Below are 22,708 nucleotides of genomic sequence, written 5' to 3'. Positions count from 1 at the left end.
CTTAGACCCAAGTTCCACCCAATCCCAGAAGTGGAAAAGGACGGGGTGGTGAAAGACGAGATTGGCTCATTTTTCAAATCAGAAAGAGCGTACAAAGACGGAAACTGATCCTTTAGAGGGGCGCTCCCCACCCAGGTTGTTCCCAAAATTTTATGGAATTACCGAAATTCAAGTCATACCTGATATTAGGAATGAAAAAAGGTAGCAGATCATGAATGGCTTTCCAAGGAGAATTGCTTGTGATCCTAGCTCTGATTCCAGCGTCCCATCCGTTGTGCTCCAGCCCATGAATACTTGCCACTATTCTAGCCCATAGCTTCTCCTTCTCCAAAGGAAACCTCCACAACCACTTCCCCAGCAGAGTCATATTCCTTCTCCTAATACTCCCAAGCCCCAAACCACCACACGACTTACTCCTGCACACTATTTCCCAGCTAACTCTATGATCCCTCTTCTCTTCTCCCGACTCCCACAAGAAATCTCCCATGAATAATTGCGCAACACGTATTTAATGGTAATCATTCCCAAAGTATATTTAATTGTTCACTCCTCTTTTGTGTTTGGTCGTTGCATATTTTTATTTCATGTATTATTCTCTTGAATTATCATCAGGCCCATGTGTTCTCAATTGGCTCTTGTGTTGAACTAATAATTTTTTTATTAAATGGGTAGTGCTAAAGTATTGATCAATGTCCATAATGTCTAATGATAACATTTTAATTATGGTTTGATTGGTCTTCCACCTCCCCAAAGGGCCAAAAAGATAAAAACAGTCGTGCCAAATTAATTGGGAAATGACATACTTGTAGCTTTGTAGCATATTTAGTTAATGGTTCACATGATCAATTTTCTTTTTATATAGGATACATTACAATGACCCAATTCATTGCTTATTTTCTTTTATGAACCGGCAGCTTTTTAACTAATTGTTCCAATGTTGAGATGTGCTTAACTTTACAAATGTAGTCTTGGCCGCTTGGGTCTATGCAGGTTCACCACCCAACCCACTAACATCCTTCTTGGGATGAAAGTAGATTCTAACCTATGAGAGAGTCCCACCATACATTTAAGTCCACACTTGAATTTCCCTTCTTCCTTTTGATAGTTTATGATTTTTACTTCTAAAATTTTGAAAGGAAATTATAAACTATAAAACTGTGTGAAGGAAAGACATATTGGATGTGTTTAGCATTAACAATTGTGTTTGAAATGGTTTTGAGTAGAAATTGTGCAAATATGAAATTTTTGCATCAAAAACTTGAAACTTAACATAAAGGTCCAAAAATAAATAAATAAATAAACTAGATGTAGAAAGGTCACTAATTCAATCATTTTAACAAATCCCAATCTGACAAAATAATAGAAATGCAAGGAAAAAACATTGATAAAAATAATAGAGGGAATGAAGATGCCAAAATATTGATAAAAAACTAATGTTTTAAAAATCAACTAGAACCACATTTGCCTCCTAATTTAGCAAGTCAACTTATTGTGATATTATAAATTAAATAATAAAAATAAAAAATATAGAAAATGTTGTAATAAAACTTATAGAAAATTTAAGCATGCCTTTAACATTTTTTTATCAGCAAAGAAGAATTTTATTTGAAATTAGAGTTAAAAAGTGTTACAACTTTGTGTATGGGGTTAGAGCTCCCACACTATTACATATTTCTGTCCCTCTTTACATTGCAACCCAAAACAGTTGGTGCCTCAAAGCCCCTTTCCGTCCCTCTTTACATTGCAGCCCAAAACAGTTGGTGCCTCAAAGCCCCCTGTTTAGCAAGATAATCAGCTAGCCCATTTGCACTCCTTCTAACCCATTTAAATTCAGCCTCTACCTCCCTTGCGATCTTTTCCACTTCCCTTATCACTTGTTTGAAAGTCCACGGAGTAGTTCTATTGTTTTTAGCCCAAGAGATCACCTTGGAGTCCCCTTCAACCTCAACATGCCTCATTCCTAGTTACTTAGCTATCTTCAATCCTTGTAACAATGCCATTAACTCAGCTTTTAGAGAGTTGCCCATGCCGATAGGTCCAGAGAACAATGCTACTATTCTCCTTACAGAATTTCTGATTACTCCCCCAATACCTGAATTCCTGGATTTCCAAAGGAGCTTCCATCAAAATTCAGTTTAATCCTGTTACCATTTGGAGGTTTCCATTCCATCATTACTCTCTCTTTTACTCTTGAAGATTGTGGCATTGCGCTACTTCTGTCCAAGATCTTATAATGTCTGTGACTGAGAACTCTTGAAAGATATGTAAGGATCTTATCCAATGAGCTACTTTAACTTTAATTGTGTCGATTACCTCCTTCCTTGTTCTACTCTTATCCAAAAATATTTTGTTATTCCTTTCTTCTCATATTACGCAACAAATAGCTGCCTTTGTAGTTTTCCACATAATCTTCCCTCTTTTCTTTAACAAATATTCATCATATTTAACAAAAATATGCATGGAAAGTAAAATTGTTGTTATTAATGACGGAAATGGCTAAAATACAAAAAAAGGAACAAGAAAATTAATATCTTGTTCATGCCTCATTGACCTGACCAAATAGATTAGTAGTTCAACCAATAAGGTCATCTGGTTATTGACCAAATCAATGGTCTAGGTTAAAATACACTTATAAATTTGCCTGTGAAATGGGTTATCAATTGAATTGTTTGGTTTAGTTGCAAGTTACAAACAGTTACATGAACTACAAAAAGAAAGATATAAAGATTGGTCATTAGATTAAAAGCAACAAATCCATTATTACACCATGCTTCAATTACTTGTATTTGTTACATAGGTAATAGATTTTGACAAAAACATTAAAATTATTATTATTTTTTTATGAATCATTAAAATTATTATTATTATCAGTAGTAGTATTTGAAATTACCATGTGCAACGCACGTCGACATTTACTAGTTATAAATAAAAGTGTCAACTGTTTCATCATGTTTTCCGTTACATATTAACGTGATACAAAGGAGAAAAACCCATCAAACTTGTTTATTATAATTTTTATAATAAAATACTATAAACACAAGGCATATGTGACTTGCGCCTCAGAGGCATCAACATTTCTGGAATATGCCTCAAGGCATTTTGGGGGCGCCTCCTCCAGGCGTATGCCTCCCACGCTTTTTAAAACACTGCTCATAGATACATCCAGAAACAGAATTGTGCAATATGCCACCACTCTCTCTATGTTGCAAACCTTGTCCTCAAACAGTCTTTCGTTCCTCTCCTTCCAAAGACCCCCAACATACTACCAATGGGATGCAACTAAATATCAATCTGGCCTTTTTACTGCCTCTGAACTTTGACCAAGTAGAGAAGATCCACTGGAGTCCCTGGCTGAAAGCCTCCGACTCCAAAATAAAAGATCCATTTCCCTTTTTTTAATATTTAAGATCCATTTCATATTCAAATTAAAGAAAAAGAAAGCTCTTCAAACAAATTCTAAAATAATTGAATCTTTAAATTTCAAAATAGCCATCCAGGCAGGATGGAAGCTTGCAATATTTCAGGAGAATATGTACAGAACAATGGAGAAAATGAAGGCTGGGAAAGAGAAGTACCCAATCAACATGAGACTCAAATGTGGCAGAGCAGGTTGCAGCATCTTCAGCCAGTGCCCACCTCTTCAAAGTCCCATCTCGGCTTCCAGTATATAGATAGTCACAGCCATCAGGTACTGATGACTTCAATATAGCCAAGCAATTTATGCCTGCACAGTGCTGCAAATAGACACATTCCAAAGAACGGTAACACATTTAGCAAGAAAACATGCTTATGTCTACTACAGAGTATACCATAGAAACATAATTGCAATAGCATGCTGTCTCTATTTTTAAGTCTGGGGAAGAAATTCATTATGTGCGGAAGTAAGAAAAACTTCTTCCCAACAGAGGGCAATTAACACCATATGGTCATAGAGAAAATGATAGAAGAATCATGTCCAACTGAATAACAGAGAACGATCAAGTATATACTTATTATGGTAGATAGGGGCCATTGATTGGTGCAAGGTAAAGTCTCAGGCAGATATGCATGAGAATGAGTTCAAATCTGACAGTAACCATTTTGTGTAGAAAATTCCCTAGTTTATGTCCATATCCAGTCCACCACTCCCATGATTGCAGATAATGGGGGCCAACACTCAGTAATGATCCTTAATGCATAAAGGTAGACAAATTTCAAAAAACATCCTCCTTTCTTGACCACCAAAAAAAACAGTGAAGGAACTCTCTACAACTTCCAAGGCTCCAAAAAGAGATCCGAGATATAACAGCAATTAGCAAATAGAAAATTTGACTACACCTTAGTGTCATCAGCATCACTGATCACATATGTTAACCTCTTCTCCTTGCGAGGACGAGTTGAATTGGATGTGTTCCCAGCACTGCCCACACGGTGCATCGCAAAAATCCCTGGAATGAATAAGATACCAACTATAAATATCATAGCTGCTCATCAAGTTTGGTTAAACTCTTGAAACAGGAATGGACTAAGAGCTTTGTGGTTCTATATTTGCCAAACAACAGAAATCACACTGTGCAGGTTTATCTGGTAAATTATTGAACCATCCGATAAACAGAATGGGTAACCCTTGGCCCAGAAACATGGTAAAATGAAGATTTTTTTTATGGTAGACCTATCCATCTTCTATAGGGTTTGATTGGGTAATGTGGTTCATTTAACAGATAAGTTGCATATGAAGAGAAAAATAAGCCCTACTATGAGGGTTTTTTGGAGCCATTTCTAAAAGAATAACACACAGACATAGCTAAAAACTTAAAATTAAAGTAGGTGCGAAAAAATTAAAAGGGGCATAAATCATTTCCTATACCATTGTGCATAATTGACAGAAGAAATAAATGCAAAAATAGATAACAGCAAAATAATATAATAAATGAAAGGAAGTAACTACATAAACAAGAAGAGAGAGATAAATCACTTTCTATAACATTTTACAGTATTATCTGAAAACCTCAAAACTATAAAGTCAAGCCTAACACTAAAGTCAGTTGCTATAACATGCTGGATGGTGCTCCAAACCAAAGTGGGAAGAGAAAAATCAACAATTAAGAAACTTACACAAAAAACGTCATGAAAAATGATAGATAAAAGAGGTAGTGATACTTATTTATTTCTCTTCTTTTTTAATTTCTAGAGCAATCAATTGTTCAATACAATTAATAATTGCCTGGATTGCAATCATGCATTATTCAAACTAATGAAATCTTTCTGTTAGTGATCAAAAATAAATAATTTATTTCTATTACTATTTTGGGGGGCTGATCCCCTTATACAAATATTATAAACTATGAAAGCTATTGCTTATGTAGGGGTTCTTGAGGGGATCTTGAGGATGTAGAGACTTCTAGGGAGGAAGGGGAGAGAATATGGGAGATAATAGTGATTCTTTTTGAGCAGTTGGTAGAGGTGGAATTACATTCCAGGATAGGATCGAAAGAAGGAACTAATTTGGAAAAGGGAAAGGAGATTAGTAAAAGTGATGCTGGAGCTAAAAAAGGCAAAAAGAAAAACTAGAAAAAAGAATTTAAAAAAAAAAGAACAAGAAGTAGCTCAGACAAAAACTCCAAACAAGGTGGAGGGAGAGGCATCTAGAAGAAGAAAAAAGAAACTGAGCAAAGTGGAGAGATTAAGATGTGAAGTAGATTATGAAAGAGGAAGTATAGGGAGGAAGGAAAGAAAGTTGGGTTAAAATAAGGTGAATCTTTGGGTTTTTACCAGTTCTATTGTTCCATGAAGATACTCAACTGGAATGTAAGGGGTCTAGGGAGCTCAAGAAAAAGGAGTGTAATTAGGGAAGTCCTTAGGAAAGAAAAGCCAACCATTGTGTTAATCCAAGAATCAAAATTGCAAAATGTGGATAGAAAATGGACAAGGAATATATGGTCAACTAGAGGATTAAGTTGGGCATTTGCACAATCTTGGAGAGCATCAGGAGGCATCATTACAATTTGGAAGAATGAGGAGCTGGAGTGTACTAAAGAACTGATTGGAAACTTTACAGTTACAATTAAGTTAAGAAGGAAAGTGGATGGATTTGAATGGGCCTTAACCAATGTTTATGGACCTAATTCGTATAAGGAAAGGGGTGAGTTTCGGGAGGAGTTAGCAGCCATCAGGGGCCTTTGGGATGGCCTGTGGTGCTTGGGGGTGATTTTAATGTCATTAGTATCTAAATGAAACCACCATTCCAAACCATAGGATTACCTCTAGCATGAGAAATTTCAACCTTTTTGTGGACTCTTTTGAGTTGAGAGAGCTACCCATATTGTAGGCAAACTACGCGTGGTCCAATTTCCAAGAAGAACCCTTGTGCTGTAAGCTAGATAGATTATTATTCTCTTCAGATTGGGGATCTACTTGGAGAGGATTGGTAGTAAGGGCTCTCCCTAGACCTACCTCAAATCAATCATTGTCCAGTTAGGTTATCCCAAGAAAACTTAGGAGGGGGACATTGTCCTTTCCGGTTTGGGAACAAGTGGTTGCTTCATCCTGATTTATAAAAAAGGTACAACTGTGGTGGGAAGAAGACCAAATGGACTTCAGGTGGAAAGGATATATGCTTTATAAAAAGACTACAGGCTCTGAAAGCTAAAACAAAGCCTAGAATGAGGAATTTGGAAGAGTGGAAGAAAGAAATGATAGGATTGCCAACAGGACTCGAGAAATTGATGTAGGTGAGCTGTGAGGCAGAGAGAAGGTTGACAGTACAAGAGAGGGAAGATCGTTAAAAGTTGAAATAGGAATTGGAGGAAATCATTAGGAAAAAGGAGGTAAGTTGGAGACAAAAAGCTATATATAAATGGATGAAGGAGGGAGATGGGAGTACAAAATATTTTCATACCCTGGCTAATGGAAGAAGAAAAAGAATATACTATGGAAAGACTGGATTGGAATGGACAATGGAGAAGTGATTACAAGAGAGAAGGAAATAGCAAGAGCCTTTGTGGAACACTTCAAATCCATTTATGACGGCCCAAAAAGAGAGAGAACTTCCTAACTTTGATGGGCAACCGGGTAACAGAGATCTAATGGCTGCACTAGGAAAGAATTTTGAGATCCAAGAAAAAATGTTGTTTTCTCAATGGAAAGATCTAATGCCCCAAGCACAAATGGTTTCACAATGGCCTTCTACCAAGGCTGTTGGGACATTATAGGTGGTGACTTATTGGAGGTTTTCGCTGAGTTCTTTGAGAGAGGTAAGATCAATTTAGGAACCAATGCTACATTTATAGCTTTGATTCCTAAAATGGCAAATGCAAGTCAGCCAAAGGATTTTAGGCCCATAAGCCTAATTGGTAGTATGTATAAGGTAATCTCAAAGGTTTTACCAGAGAGAATCAAAAAGGTGCTACCATCCCCGATTCCCCAAACCAAGGAGCATTTATACCAAGAAAACAAATTATTGATTAGATCCTTTTTTTTTATAAATGAGAATAGATTTTATTAATTCTGAAGGTATAAGCATTACAAGCATCCCTTAGAAAGGCACAAGATGCTACCTCTCTATAAACAAAAACAGAATATAAAATATTACAAGAATATTACAGGTGAGCCCAAAACAAAGATTGTCTATCAACCCCTTGTTTGGCTAGAGAATCAGCAAACCATTAGCCGATCTCCTCACCCATTCTATCCTCAAATTCATATCCTTGGTGATCCATAAAAACTTTTTTATCTCATCCTTGTAACACCATATTACAGAATCTGAATCATTTAACCAACCCACCACCAATTTTGAGTCCCCTTCAATCACCAAATTGGTTGTGTTCAGTTCATTAGCAATTTGTGCTCCTTGTAAGGCAGCAACCAATTCTGCCTTGAGAGAGTCCCCAATCCCTACTGGGCTAGAAAACAAGGCTAACAGTTTGCCATCCATGTCTCTCACACCACCTCCAAGGTTAAGCGTGCTCTGATTTCCCTTGTTATGAATTATTGAACTAGAGTAACAAAATATTTGCATTGCATATATTCTGTTTTAGTCCTACTTATTTAAAACCTATTGTTTCTAAGGCATTTGTCCATAAGCTCAATGTTCCATTTAGTCCCTCTCTAATTCCATTTAGTCCCTCTCTAATTTCATCAATTAATATTATATCCTGATGAAGGTTGATTGAAGCGGTAGTTTTTGCCTTTTTATGTGGTGTTTGTTCCAGATAGTCCATTACTAAAAAGTATCGTTTGGTATGCCTGCTCCTTTTGGGTTTCTCTGCCTGTATTTTTCGCCCTTTTCTTTTGCTTTCCTTACTTCATTACCTTGGTAGTCTTTACTTCTCATTCATAGAAATATTTTGTTATTGGTAAAAAATCACTGAAAGTAAGAAACTTAAAAACAATATAGCCAAAGGGCTGCAAGAACCTGGAACCCTTCAATATGTTTTGAAGCCTCTGAAAGGAAAAGAACTTTGGATCTTTAATGGCAAGAGGTTCACAAAGCTTATCTAGATTGGAAAAGTGGAGCTATTGATCTATGTTTGGTTGTCTATTTTGGTGGATTTAATGATTTAAATTTCTACTAGTGTTATAACAACTAGCATGATGCTGTGTATTCATCATTTCCAAAGGATTAGATGCACGTGTTGTACATAAGCAATAGCTTTTTTATAGGAAACGGTAACTTTCATTAATTAGAAAAACAGAATTACAAACTGTCACTTACAGAAGGAAAAGGCGACCCCTGAACAAAAACCAAGTTACAGTACAGCCCAAAACAAAGACTCTCTATTCACCCCTTGCTTTGCTAGTAAGTCAGCTAAAGCATTTGCTGACCTCCTAGTCCAATTAACAACTACACCCAGCTCCCTGTCTCAATCATTCCATTTCTATCATAACACACATTCCATTCCATTTCTATCACTACTAAGCTTACACCTAATTTCTAATTTCACAATTACAAGTTAGTATCAAATGCCTTGTTAATTTTAGCATAATTCAGACTCAATGTTATTAATTAATATTTGACTAACTTGTAATTGTGATTACCATTTCTGTTGAGTGATTACCATTTCACTAAATATGACATTTCTGTTGAGTGATTACCATTTCACTAAATATGACATTTCTATTGAGTGATTACCATTTCACTAAATATGATTCCGTTGGGTGGCAATGCCATCATGGGGAGCCTCAGGGGGATTAATAACAATGTGGAGGAATGAGATTCTAAATCCACTAGAGGAATTGGTTGACCAGTACTCAATATCTATTAAATTTAAGAACTTGGGGGATGACTTTACTTGGGTGCTTTCAAACGTCTACAAGCCTAATAGGTATAGAGAAAGAAGTCATTTCTGGGAGGAGCTTTATGATATTAAAGAATTGTGGGACGGACCTTGGTGTCTAGGAGGGGATTTTAATGTGATAAGATTCACAAGTGAGACAAACAATCCCAATCAAGTGGTGTTCACAAGTATGAGGAGGTTTAATGAGTTTATCAAGGCTTGTGAGTTAAAAGAGATTCCTTTCCAACAGACCATCTTCACTTGGTCCAATTTACAAGCTTCCCCTATTTGTTCAAAATTGGATAGGTTTGTTTTCAATTCTACGTGGGAATACCATTGGGGAAGTTTGATGGCTAGGGACATGCCTAGAGTTACCTCAGATCATTGCCCAATTAAAATGGGTTGGGAGGAGTTTTTGAATGGTCCCACTCCCTTTAGGTTTGAAAATATGTGGCTCGCCCACCCGGATTTTCTTAATAGAGTGGAAGAATGGTGGAATGAGGAGGTGAGGAGGTGAGGGATGTTGAGTGGAAGGGAGTGAGGTTTCATAAGAAAATACAACATATAAAAGGCAAATTAAAGGAATGGAATAGAGAACATTTTGGAAGAACTGAGGAAAAAAAGATGAGTGACTACTAAAATACAACAGTTGGACATGAAGGAAAGTCAGGGGTTCATGACAAATGAGGATAGAAGAGTAAGATGGACATCAAGAAAGGAGCTAGAGGAGATTTTGCTAAGAGAAGAGATTTGTTGGAAGCAAAAGTCGAGACATAAGTGGATCAAGGAGGGGGATGGTAATACAAAATTCTTTCATGCAATAGCTAATAGTAGGAGAAGGAAAAATTGTATAAATAAATTGGAAGTGAATAGTGAAATTTCAAGGGACCAAGAGAAAATTGCAACATGTTTTGTTGATCACTTTAAGGAAGTCTATAAAAAGGTGGGTGAGGGAGGAGTCATGGTGGAAGGGTTGGATTGGCCTAGGTTGGATCCAAGAATGGCAAATCAATTGGAAAGAGACTTTGAACTGGAAGAAATTAGGAGGGCCATTTTCTTGATGGATAGATCAAAAGCACCAGGGTCGGACAAGTTCACAATGGCTTTTTATCAGGATTGTTGGGAGGTATCAAATATGATTTGTTGGCAGTGTTTGAGGAGTTTGCAGAGGAACATTTTATTAGCCCTGGAATTAATTCGACTTTTCTGGCTTTGATACCCAAGAAGGCAGATGCCCTAAGGCCGAAAGACTTCTAACCCATAAGCTTGGTGACTAGTATGTATAAAATCTTGGCTAAAGTCCTCTCACTGAGATTAAAAGTGGCCCTCCCAAATATGATCTCTCAATCTCAAGGAACTTTCATTCATGGGTGACAAATTACAAACCAAATACTGATAGCAAATGAATGGTGTGGAGGATTTTAAGAGAAGGGGGAAAGGAGGCTTTGTGTGTACGTTAGATCTAGAGAAGGCTTATGATATGGTGGACTAGGTATTCCTTTGGAAGTCTTGAAGTGTTATGGTTATGGGGAAAGATAGTGCAGTAAGATTGTAGGGTGCATGAAACTTGTCATTATTCGGTGCTAGTGAATGGTGTGGTAAGGGAGTTTTTTCCACCTACAAAGGGACCCCCTTTCCCCTTTTCTTTTTACCCTCATAACGGATGTCGTTAGAAAAATTCTCCAAAGGGCTGACAAGTTGAGTGTTTTTAGAGGTTAGAGAGTGGGTAGGAGTGATACGGTAGTGACTCACTTACAATTTGCGGATGATACAATCATTTTCTGTGAGGGTGGAGATCCTAGAAAAGCAAGGCACTTGAAGGAGGTGATTAAGTTGTTTGAACATATCTCCAAGCTAAAGATCAATTTTGAGAAGAGTTGTGTGGTAGGGGTAAATTTGAAGCAGGAAGAAGTGATTGCAGTAGCAGTCCCTAGGTTATGCTATTGAAAGCTAGCCTTTGAAGTATCTTGGCTTGCCTTTAGGGGATAATCCAAGAGAATCTAGGTTTTGGAACCTAGTTGTGGAGAGGTGTACCAAGAGACTAGCAGCTTGGAAGAGAAATTATATTTCATTGGGAGGCAGAACGCAGAATTACTTTGATAAAGTCCACTCTAGCGAATTTTCCAATCTACTACTTATCAATTTTTAGGATGCCTAGAAGGGAAGTGCAAAAATTAGAAAAGCTGATGAGGGATTTCCTTTGGGAGCCTGGGGAAGGTAGGAAGGATCACTTGGTCAGGTGGGAGGTAGTGTGTCATAGTAAAGAACAGGGAGGTCTAGGGTTAGGAAATCTAGATAAGAAAAATACTTCTATGCTAGGTAAGTAGTTATGGAGATGGCCGTTGAAGAGGGGACAGTTGTGGCAAGAAGTGATAGGCAATATTCACGGTGGTGCAGGCAATGGTTGGGATGTTGGGGTTTCTTCGAGGGCTACTTTTGGCTTCTTCATGGAAATCCATTTGCGGAGTGCTCCCTCAGTTCCTTAGCCTTATCAGGTATAATGTTTGCTCTGGAGAAAAGGTTTAATTTTGGAGGATCTCTGGATTGGTGACTCAACACTTAAAGACCTCTATCTTCTCTTTATTCCCTTTTATTGCTTAAAAAAGAACTTGTACATCATTTTGTGTCCTATTCTCAGTTGTCTGGGGTAAGCTGGGACCTGGGACTAAGAAGAAACTTGAGAGACAGTGAGCTTGAACAGGCAACTTCGCTCTTGCAAGTCCTTGATCATGCTTTTCTAGATCTTTCAAAACCTGATGGCCGTATTTGGACTCTACACACCCTAGGGGTTTGTTTTCCTGTGCTTCTTTTTTCTCTTGCTTGTGTTCAGCCCCAATTCACTCCTCTTGTCCGTTTAAAGAATTCTGGTCCAAACCTGTTCCTCCCAAGGTTGAGGCTTTCTGTTGGGAGGTTTTTCTTGGAAAAATAAACACATTAGACACCTTACAAAAAAGAAGACCTACCTTGTGCCTTTCTCCAAACTGGTGTATCCTTTTCAAAGCTTGTGGTGAAAGTCGTTACCACCTCCTAATTTCTTGTCCTTTTGTTGTAGGCCTCTGGGAAAAGGTTTTTGATCTTTTTGGTCATAGGTGGATTGTGCCTCTGCAGATTGGAAATCTCTTTGATTCCACGACCTTCAGTTGGCCAAAAAAAAGAGGTAAAGTCATGTGGAGATGCCTTAGGGCTGCTGTGATATAGACGGTGTGGGAGGAGTGAAATGGTAGAGTCTTCAATGACAGAGAAAGGAGTATGGAGGCAGTTTGGAAGTGTATTTTTAATAGAGCTATACATTGGGTTAAAGCCTCAAACTTGTTCTCAGATTTCTCTGTTGATGACCTGGGGAGAAACTGGGGAGCTGTAGCTAGAAGTTCTACAGCAAGGAACAGGACAGTGGTAGCCTGGGAACCCCCCGATGAAGGCTTTATTAAGTTGAACTTTGACGGCAGCAGCCTAGGGACCCAGGTCCAACTGGTGTAGGATGGGTCTTTAGGAATAATGAAGGACTCATTGTTGCTGTATTCTCAGGCCCGGTTGGAATAGGGGACTTAGTTTTTGCAGAGTTCCAAGCAGTCTTGCAAGGGGTAAAGATTGCGAGACAGCTAAATTTTGATAAGACTGCTCATTGAAGGTGACTCTAAATTGATAATAGGGTGGCTGAAGGAACCAGAAACAGTGAGTTGGAAGTACAACGAATCTATTAAAAAGTTCAAATGGCTAGTTTGAGACATGACAGTTCTTGTGAAATGGGAAAGGCAGTCTGCAAATGGAATGGCTGATCATTTTGCGAAGATGGGGGTGTTTAAGTCTGAACTGTTCTTTGCTCAGTTGTAATTTGGGTCATTGTAGAATGGGGTCACACCTCGCGTCCCCATTGGGATAGTTTGTATTCTAAGTATTGATGTAATCCCTCTTTATTAATAAAATGCTATCATTTATCAAAAAAAAACAAAGCTTCTGTATGTATTTTCTTAATGTTTGCATGTTTTCATCATTACATCATACTTAGAATCTTAGATATTCTTATAATTGGTCAAAGTTTGGATCTGCCCAATCTCATTAAATTTAAGATCTGATTCCACAATATATATTCATTAGCAGATGGGAAGTAATTGGGAACTTGCAGAGTGGTGCAGATCTAGTCTATTATGATTTCGATTGGGAATTCATTTCACTTGGGTTGAATATAATCTAATCACTAACAGACATACCAAAGCTGCTCCAATGGGTTGATGGTGGTCTTGGCTATTGCCATCTCTACCTGGGTCCATAATGTACCCCCTCAACTTGAGCTGCTTAGTAGTGGATGACCAAAGGTGCTGATTCTTGAAACAAACAGCCAATGTTACAAGCCCCAATTTGATTTATTTCGTTCTTTCTTCCTTTGTACTTTTTCATAGAAATTCAGGTCTAGAAATGTATACCATGACCATGAGCATTGGTCAAATAACCCAAGTAACCTACCAGAATAGAGTGAATTCATCATGATTTGGAAAAGATGGATAGAAGGGGGGTGACTGGTGAGTTGATTTGGATTGACAAGTTTCAGCCCAATTCAAACAAGCCAACTCACTGGGGCCCTAGCTAGCCATCCTTCTCAGTTTGATCCTATCTGGCTATCCCAAATTGTTGTTGCCGTTTTCTATTGTACCAGTCATCCACATAAACAAAAAAAAAAATAGTAGTAGTTGAAATAATCCCAAGCAACATAAGCCTGTATTTGGTTGAAGTTTTGCTCCAAAATTCGTTATTTGAAGAATGAATTTTGAGCCAAAAATATTTCTTTTTTTCAAAATTAACTTAGCAGCTTCAAAGATTCAGATCTTATAAAATGAGCTTCGAGTTCAAAAAAAAGAATTAATTGCAACAATTTTCATAAATCCAAACCTAAAAATGGTTATCATAAAATTCACCAAAACTAATTCTCTGAAAGCCTGCCAAACACAGTATTAATTGTAAATTAAAGTAGCTTTCTCACGCCTATATAGCCACTTCCTTCCACTCAATCAACCAATGAAACCATGCATTAATTGTTGCTTTGTTAAAAATTTAATTGGTTATTTTAAACGGATGGATTTAGTTGTAAATTGATTTTTTGTTGTAAACTGGTCAATCATTGAACCTATTCACAATTAAATATGTTGGAGTTTTTCACCCAAAATTAGGTTTCTCTACAATATTTTCCTTGAGATTTACTGATGTTTTAGCTTAACTTCATATGTTCTACACTTCTACTGTAGTAGTGTAGTATTGCATGATATTTTATCTATTTGTAAGATTGTCATGAATACTTTGCTTTCAACTAAGCCATTAATTAAGTTATTCGTTTTGGACCTCAACATTCTCACACTCAACGATTTTGCATTTAACATTGATTATAGTTATGTCTGCACAAGGCACATATGCCCAATGAATCTGAACAGAAATCATCCTGAACATTAACAGTGAACACACGACAAAATACCAATCGATCTAAAACAAAAATCTGGGAGTCAAAACATGCTATTCGTCACTTTTTCTGATTCACAAGCAAAACATCTGGGAGTCCAGAAACGAAAATACTGATTGATCTAAAACACCAACCTGCTGCGATTTCCACCGCTGGTAATAGATCGCCGCCGCTGGTTCGATTCCCGCCGCTGGTTCAGTAAGAGGATGAAGGAGAATATTAGAAATCGCAGTGAGAAGATGAAGGAAAATGATAGGAATCAGTGAATGAACGGGGAACAGTCCGCCATTAATGAAATCTTACCTCAGTGTTCGCCAGGAGAAGAAGCCAGGTTACAGAGAGCTATGGAAGGAGATTGTGTCGATGGCCAAACCCTAGGCTTTTAGATTCGAAGGGCATTAACGGTATTATAAACATTTGTTGGGGATAGTTTTGGTAGAAAAAATGAAATAATTACCTGCACTTAAAAAACAAAAAACAAAAAGTAAAATTGTCTTAAACTCATTTCTCTTAAAACTCACCGTAACTTTTCAAAACGTCCAAAAACCCCATGAAATTTTATTTTCTAAAACTCATAATCTTTAGAGAACAGTTAGTATTCATTGACATCATTGACATAAGTTGTCCAGCGTAAATATAATTTTTATAATCAAACTACCCCTGAATGAGGATTCAGCCTTATTAAACATATTTTTAGGACTAAAATGCCTATTATGTGTCTGACTTCCTTGTACATTTAGGCCTTGTTCATAAATTATTTATTCAGGTAAATGCATTTTCCTAGGTAAGTTTTTCCTAGTAAACAATTACCCTAAGTGCATTTATCCATGTTTGTTTATTTCTCATTCATATAAAGCAATGACCATTTTATCCATAAAAATTCATTATTAAAAGGGGTATTTGTGTCTATTCAAGTGTTGACAATTTCCCACTAGGTAGGAAAGTTATTTACCCACCTAGAAGATAATTATCACCCACGAAAATAAACTTTCCTAATCCCCACATAAATCTAAAAACAGAACACGAGATTCTTGGTCAATGAATAACCAAAATCCCATTGGCCAACTTTCCCCTCTCAAAATCCGAAAAAAGAACGCCCTCTTAATATAAAACATTTGCGAAATAATAAAATAATTAAATATAAATATAAAAGAAAAACTGTAAAAAACATTAAAAATTGCACAAAAATCACAAATATATTTTCAGCCAAAAATAAAAAATGCATAAAATGATAAAAATAAATAAAAATATGTATTTCAACTAAAATAGCAAAACATTGCAGAAAACAAGTACAAAAAATAAAATTCACAAATATATTTCAGCCAAAAAAATCAGAAATTATAGAAAAATACATGAAATTATAAAAAACTAATTTATGGAAGTTTTATAAATAAGATTATGTGAATTTTAAGGTATTTTAGGAATTGGATTATGACAAATTGGGGGTATTTTATAAATGAAATTATAGAATCTTATGATTATAAGAATATGTAGAAAATATTTTCCCTATCCTCACATGAATTATAATATTTTATGATAATTTTCAAAAAAAATATTGAAATTGCTATTGATTAGTAGTATTGTATAGTAAATTAATTATTTACAATAACAATAAATTAATCTAAATTATTTACTTTTCAAGCCTAAATTATTTACTATTTAATCAAAATAAATGTAACTATAGTAATTATTTTATTTTTAAATAAAAGCAAAACATTTGTTGTTAATTAATGTATAACCTGGTATGATCGAAGTTAACCAAGTTGTCTAGATCGATGTGGATAGACTTAATAATATTTCCAAATTATTTAATATTTATTTACTGAAATAATAATAACATATTGTTATTTAGACAATTACGAAACAATTTCTAGTAGATAAATTTTCCTAAATTATTTAATAATTATAATAATGGATTATTATTATTCTTTAAATAGTTTTGGATAATATTTTTCATATATTAATTTATTACTTATTTAAAAAATAACTATGGATTATTAGTTAAAGAGTTTCCCTAAATTATTTGATAATTGTTAACCATAATTATTAATTTTATAGAATATAGTAAATTATGTTAATTAGTAATGTCATTTATCAATAAATTATTATTATAAAAAATTAATGAAATTTTATTAGATTACAATGGTTGGTGTAAATTATGCTAAATGTTGAAATTTTGAACATTTATTAATAACCAAAAATTATTAAATAATGAATTGTTTATTAATTTTTGGTAGATTATTAAATTATTTAATATTTGTTAAACAATGGATTGTTTCTAAAATAATCCATTATCAATCCCAATCCCCATTCTCAGTTGGGTATCATTATCAATCCCCATCCCTACCAACGTAATATCCATCGAGTTGGGGAAGTTGAGTATTCGATGGGATGGGGAACATTGCCATTCCTATTCATATTCGAATACTATTAATTGGTAAATTGATAGAAAACAATAATTCAAAACCTAATAAATAAAATTGAATTTTAGCAAATTTTATCTATCAACTATTAAAAATTAAGAAATTAATAAAAAGTCAATAGTTCATATAATAATAATAATAAATAATAAATATATTAAAAATAATAAAATAAACCACTTGCATCCCATATAAAAACTATATTTAATTAAAACATTAAAATTAATGATGACCTAATTATAAATGTCTTAAGGCTCCTACTTAGGGATGATCATTTATAACTTAGCCTAAATCTAGCTAAACCAACAAATTTTTGGGTACAAACAACTATTTTCTTTTGAGTTAGGTCTAGCATAGATCTACATCAACCCCACATAACTTAGACAATGAGATTGTAAATGGTTTGGATTCAAATGAGAACCAACTATATCCGTATTTGCATTCGATTATGAAATCTGGATCCACATTCGCTTCTGATTATTATGTTGGGTTTTGGATCACCTTCACATTTAATTTGCAATAATTTTATTATGTTTAAAATGACAAAAAAAAGTTTTAAAAAATCATTTATTTTCAAAGCACATATGTATAATAAATGTATATAAATATAAAAATATTAAATTTATCAATTATAAACTTCATATAGTTATACATAATATATATGTATACATAATTATTGGATTCTGATTGTTGTTGTTTGGTTCATTTGGAGTTGGGATTAGAATCAACTAACAATTTTATTAATATTTTATTAGTAATTTTTTTATTATTTTATTAGTTCTTAATAATTCGTATCTTAGTATTTATAATGAATATTTTATATTAATATTTTATTTTTAAATATTAATATTAATACTTTTATTTTATTAATTATTTATTACTTAGTGATGAGGGGTGATTTGGCATGACCTAATAAGTAAAAGACACGTGGATGCGGCCTACCAGCCAGACGACAAATCAGCATGTGGTGCCACGTTAGTAGATCGGGGGACCTCGGATGCTTGGTCACTTCGGAGCCGGAGCACCTCAGTACCCACGTATGTCGAGGTGCCAAATAACCGAACCTAGAAGCTTGCCAGTTGTCTCTGAACTTCTCGGGATCACACCGCGTAACTGTAGGCCTTATCCTCACCCCGCCCGAATCGGAGGGAAACGGTAAGCCTTATTAACTGATACGTTACCCTCCTTCCAAAGCGGAATGGATCCCTATGTCGCGGGCCATGGATTCCGGGAGCGTTTCGCGAGACCCACGACAGCCCAACTATATAAAGGCATCAACCCCCAAGACTCAGGAACGCGCGATTACTTACTCACTAGCTTACATGCATTCAAGATTTTAGTTCGCAATTAGAGTATGATACTAACTTAAGCATCGGAACGACCTCGCTAGGTTAGCCACCTCGAATTCTCTAATCCTTTGTCTTGTGTCTTGGTCCAACTCACTACGTGACTAGTGTCCAAGTAATCTTCCAGCCAGGAGCTTCCAGATCGCGCACCATCAATTGGCGTCGTCTATGGAAACCGATCAAAAGGTCAACCTTACACCTCATTCATCACCTTACTTTTTCTTAATGGCATCTTCAAGCAACACTAGCAAGGGCATCAACACGAGCGTCACTGGGGGGCAGGACCACCCAGAATCACTCCCTCAAGGCGCTTTAGTGACTATTGGGCAGTTCACCATCCCCCTCACCACCTCAGTGGTCTCAATTGTGTTAATGCAGCAAACGATTCAACATATAAATGTCCCACTGCCCCAGGTAAGCACCACTTTCTTGAAACCCTCGGTGATTCCTCTTGGGGTCGGGCGTCACCAATTCGATGATCTAGTTCAGAGTGTCAGAACCATGCAAATTCAGATGCATCAATTCTAACAGCTTCAACAATACTATTTCTTACAGTAGTAGTTGAACCAGCAACTAGGTCAGTACTAGAATCAGATCCAGAACCAGCACCCGCACCACTAGCAGCCTCATCAAAGTGTTCGCATATCTCCCCATCGGGGTGAGGGAAACTCACAAGTTCTAGTCCCTCCTAGGGGCTGGACCCCACCTCGGGGTAGGACCGACGGCCAACACCCCCCCAGTTTCTCAAAGGGGGAACCCGAAAGATAGGCCAGAGGTTAGCCAGCATGAAAGGACATAGTCAGCAACAATACTCACGACCTGAGAATCGCGAGTCTTGGCTCAACAATCGCCAGCTTGGGGCCCAAGGTGCGGGTTCGAGACGAGACCCCTCGGCACCCCGCAACAGCCAACACCGGTCTCACGACCAAGAAGAAGCATGAGGAAGGAACCCTAATCCACCTCGCAACAGTGTTCAAGAGCGAGAGCAGATCAGAATCGAAGTACCCAATCATATTGAAGCCAGCAGGACCAATGCAAAGCCAGTGAAGAAACAGCAGCGGCGGCATCACAAGACTCACCGTTCCTCCACCAGAAACAGTCCATTGACAAAAAATTGCCAACTGCAGGAGCAAAGCAAGGAAAGGGAGGAAGAGAGCTCGGTGGCTACATGATCAGCTCTAACATTGTTGAGCCGACCCTCCCCCCTGTCACCCAAGCTACTAGTAGTCCCGATGTAGAGGACTTCAAGGTGCCCCCATTAGAAAGGTACGACGGAACTTTCGATCCTAACGACCACGTAGATGCCTTCTAGTCTTAAATGCATCTCGCCGAAGTAGACGAAGCGTGCATGTGTGTGGCTTTCTCCACCAATTTCAAAGGACTAGCTCAGATTTGGTATAGGAACATTGCACCGGGCTCGATCAAAAGTTGGGCACAGTTCGTGGATATGTTCACGACCCACTTCATCACTAGTAACAAGTGCCTGAAGTCACAAGAGAGCCTTCTAAACGTGGTGTAGAGGGAAAATGAGTCAATTCGGAGCAACATCAAGCGTTTCAATGAAACGTGCCTGTAGATATCGGATCTCGATCCAGCAGTACGCCTCACCGTAGCACGGAAGGGAGTTACACACAAGGAGTTCAAATGGTACGTCAGAGTAAATCGCCTGAAAAACATCACAGAGTTCCTAGCATTGGCAGAGAGGTTCAAAAGCACGAAAAAAGAGCAAGGCCAAAAACCACAAAGCCAATAGGGCAAAAAGAGGAAAAGAGAAGAAGAAGGAACAAGCAACGACAAGCACAAAAGAAATAAGTGCAAATCACCGAGAAGAAGCAAGTCACATCGCTCAAGAAGTAAGTCCCCCACTCGGAGTTACAGGTCAAGTCGGCGATCTAGGACCCCTCTTGTAGAGAGAACAACCTATACCCCCCTCAACATGAAGCGAGGAGAAATCCTGATGCCAATAAAGGACTCCTCCATCATTAAGTGGCCACCCAAGCTACGGGGAGACCCAACAACTAGGAACCCGAATGTCTACTGTCATTTTCATCGGGACCACGATCACAATACAGAAAGATGCCAGAATCTTCGCGACGAGATCGAAGAGCTCATTCGTCGCGGTTACCTGGAGAAGTACATTTTGCATGAGGAAAAAGAACAGGAAGATCAACAAGGAGACTAGAGGAGAGATGCTCCAGAGTCAAGTAGACAGAACGAGAAGCTACCTCGGCAACTACCTGAAGAGAGATCAATCCACAGGGTAATCAACATGATCCCCAGCGGATCCATTGTAGTGTGGTGCACCACAGCAGTGGGGAAGGCCTCGGTCAAAGAACTGGAGCATGAAGCAGAAAACCCACCAAAGCGACCTCGGGTGGAAGAGCCCATTTGTTTCACCGAAGACGATGTGCGTGGGATACAGTATCCTCACGACAATGCTCTCGTTGTGAAGCTTGTCATAAATGATTTTAAAGTGAAGCGGATCTTGGTGGACTTAGGCAGTTTGGCAGACATCTGATGTAGAGCGACTTGAAACCAACAGATACACCATTGGAGGGGTTCAGTGGCGAAGAAGTGAAACCCCTTGGTCAGATCACAGTACCAATAGAGGCAGGGATGTGGCCAAACATAGAACGGCCTGTCCAACACGTCTTACGTGTGATAGTATCAACATACTACTTGGCGATGAAGTTCCCGACAGATTACGGAGTAGGGGTTGTATGAGGCGATCAACTCGAGTCTTGCAAGTGCTACATGGCTGCACTGAAAGGTAAGGCGAAGTTGGTGGATGATGTCAAGCTAGAGCAACCAGCAGACTACACCGACCAGCGAGCTGGCCCAATGGAGGAGATAGTCCATATACCGGTTTCCAAAATCGAGCCGACCAAGACCCTCCGAATCGGTGCTTTGATAAATGAACTGCTTCGAACACAACTACTAAGTTTTTTACTTAATAATTTATATGTTTTTGCCTGGTCCGCGATCGAAATGCCTGACAATGATCCTAGTGTGATTACTCACAAGTTAAATGTGGACCCTTTAGTTAAGCCAGTTAGACAAAGAAAACGCAACCTCACGACATAGCGATGGAGGGTAGTCGATGAGGAGGTTGGGAAACTCCTTGCCGCAGACTTCATCAGGGAGGTCCATTACGCGAGCTGTGTAGCCAACCTCATGCTGGTGAAGAAGGCCAACGGAAAGTGGCGCATGTGCGTCGAATACACCGACCACCTAGTAGACGCGAACATGGGGCACGAGTTGCTAAGCTTTATGAACGCTTACTCTGGCTACAACAAGATTAGGATGGACCTAGATGACCAGGACAAGATCGCTTTTGTAGCTGAGCTAGGGTTGTAATGTTACAAAGTCATGCCCTTTGGTTTAAAAAACGCTGGAGCAACTTTCCAACGACTTGTAAACAAAATTTTTGAACCGTTGATCGGTAATAAGATTGAATGTTATGTTGATGACATGGTCGTGAAGACCTAGTTTTCGGACTCTCTAGTTAATGATTTAAATTCTGTTTTCCAAATTCTGAGAAAACTCAACATGAAGCTCAACTTGAACAAGTGTGTCTTCGGGGTCACGTCGGGCAAATTCATTGGTTATATAGTGAACCAACGTGGCATTGAAGCTAACCTTGATAAACTCAAATCCATATTAGATATGAGATCGCCCCAGAAGATAAAGGAGGTCCAAAGACTAACAGGTCGGCTGCCCTAAACCGGTTTATGTCCAAATCGGTGAGTCGGGCCTACCCTTCTTTAAAACAATAAAAAGAAATGAAGATTTTGTATGGACCGAAGAGTGCCAGCCTGCGTTTGATGAGCTAAAAATGTACTTAAGTACCACACCGGTTTTGACCTGACTTGAGGAATGAGATGAAGCTGTACCTCTCCGCGAGTGATAAAGTGGTCAGCTTGGTACTAATCAGAGAAGTAGATTAGGTCTAACGACCTGTCTACTACATAAGTAAAGTTTTGCAGGATGCGGAGACCAGGTTTCCCAACATCGAGAAGTTAGCATATGCGCTAATGGTGGCAGCTCGGAAACTACGTCCATATTTCCAAGCCCACACAATTGTCGTCCTCACCAACATACCTCTAAGGCACATTTTGCTTAAGCCTGAGGTGTTGGGTAGGTTGACGAAGTGGTCCAAGCTGAGCGAATACGAGATCCGGTTCGAGCCACGTCCAGTGATTAAAGCCCAAGTCTTGGCGGACTTCATAACAGAATGTTTGT

General features: G+C 37.8%; 1 protein-coding gene across 2 annotated transcripts in view; it reads right to left on the bottom strand.

Moving 5' to 3' along the window:
* The window catches only part of LOC104588940 (uncharacterized), a 50,041-nt gene extending 34,938 nt beyond the window's left edge, over positions 1-15,103 (bottom strand). The window contains exons 1-4 of one of the 2 annotated variants that reach the window (XM_010247077.2): positions 15,004-15,103; positions 14,835-14,890; positions 4,318-4,427; positions 3,576-3,734 (exon numbers count right to left, since the gene is read on the bottom strand). In XM_010247077.2, coding sequence (XP_010245379.1) covers positions 3,576-3,734; positions 4,318-4,416 — 258 coding nt within the window. In that variant the 5' untranslated portion in view covers positions 4,417-4,427; positions 14,835-14,890; positions 15,004-15,103. The remainder of the gene's footprint in view (positions 1-3,575; positions 3,735-4,317; positions 4,428-14,834; positions 14,891-15,003) is intronic. The other variant, XM_088900526.1, reaches the window with a different exon arrangement.
* Between the last annotated feature and the right edge of the window lie 7,605 nt (positions 15,104-22,708).

The sequence above is a fragment of the Nelumbo nucifera genome, chromosome 3, assembly GCF_055504915.1.
Source record: "Nelumbo nucifera cultivar China Antique chromosome 3, China Antique-T2T, whole genome shotgun sequence".
Taxonomy (NCBI): domain Eukaryota; kingdom Viridiplantae; phylum Streptophyta; class Magnoliopsida; order Proteales; family Nelumbonaceae; genus Nelumbo; species Nelumbo nucifera.
This window is presented reverse-complemented; position numbering and strand designations above follow the sequence as displayed.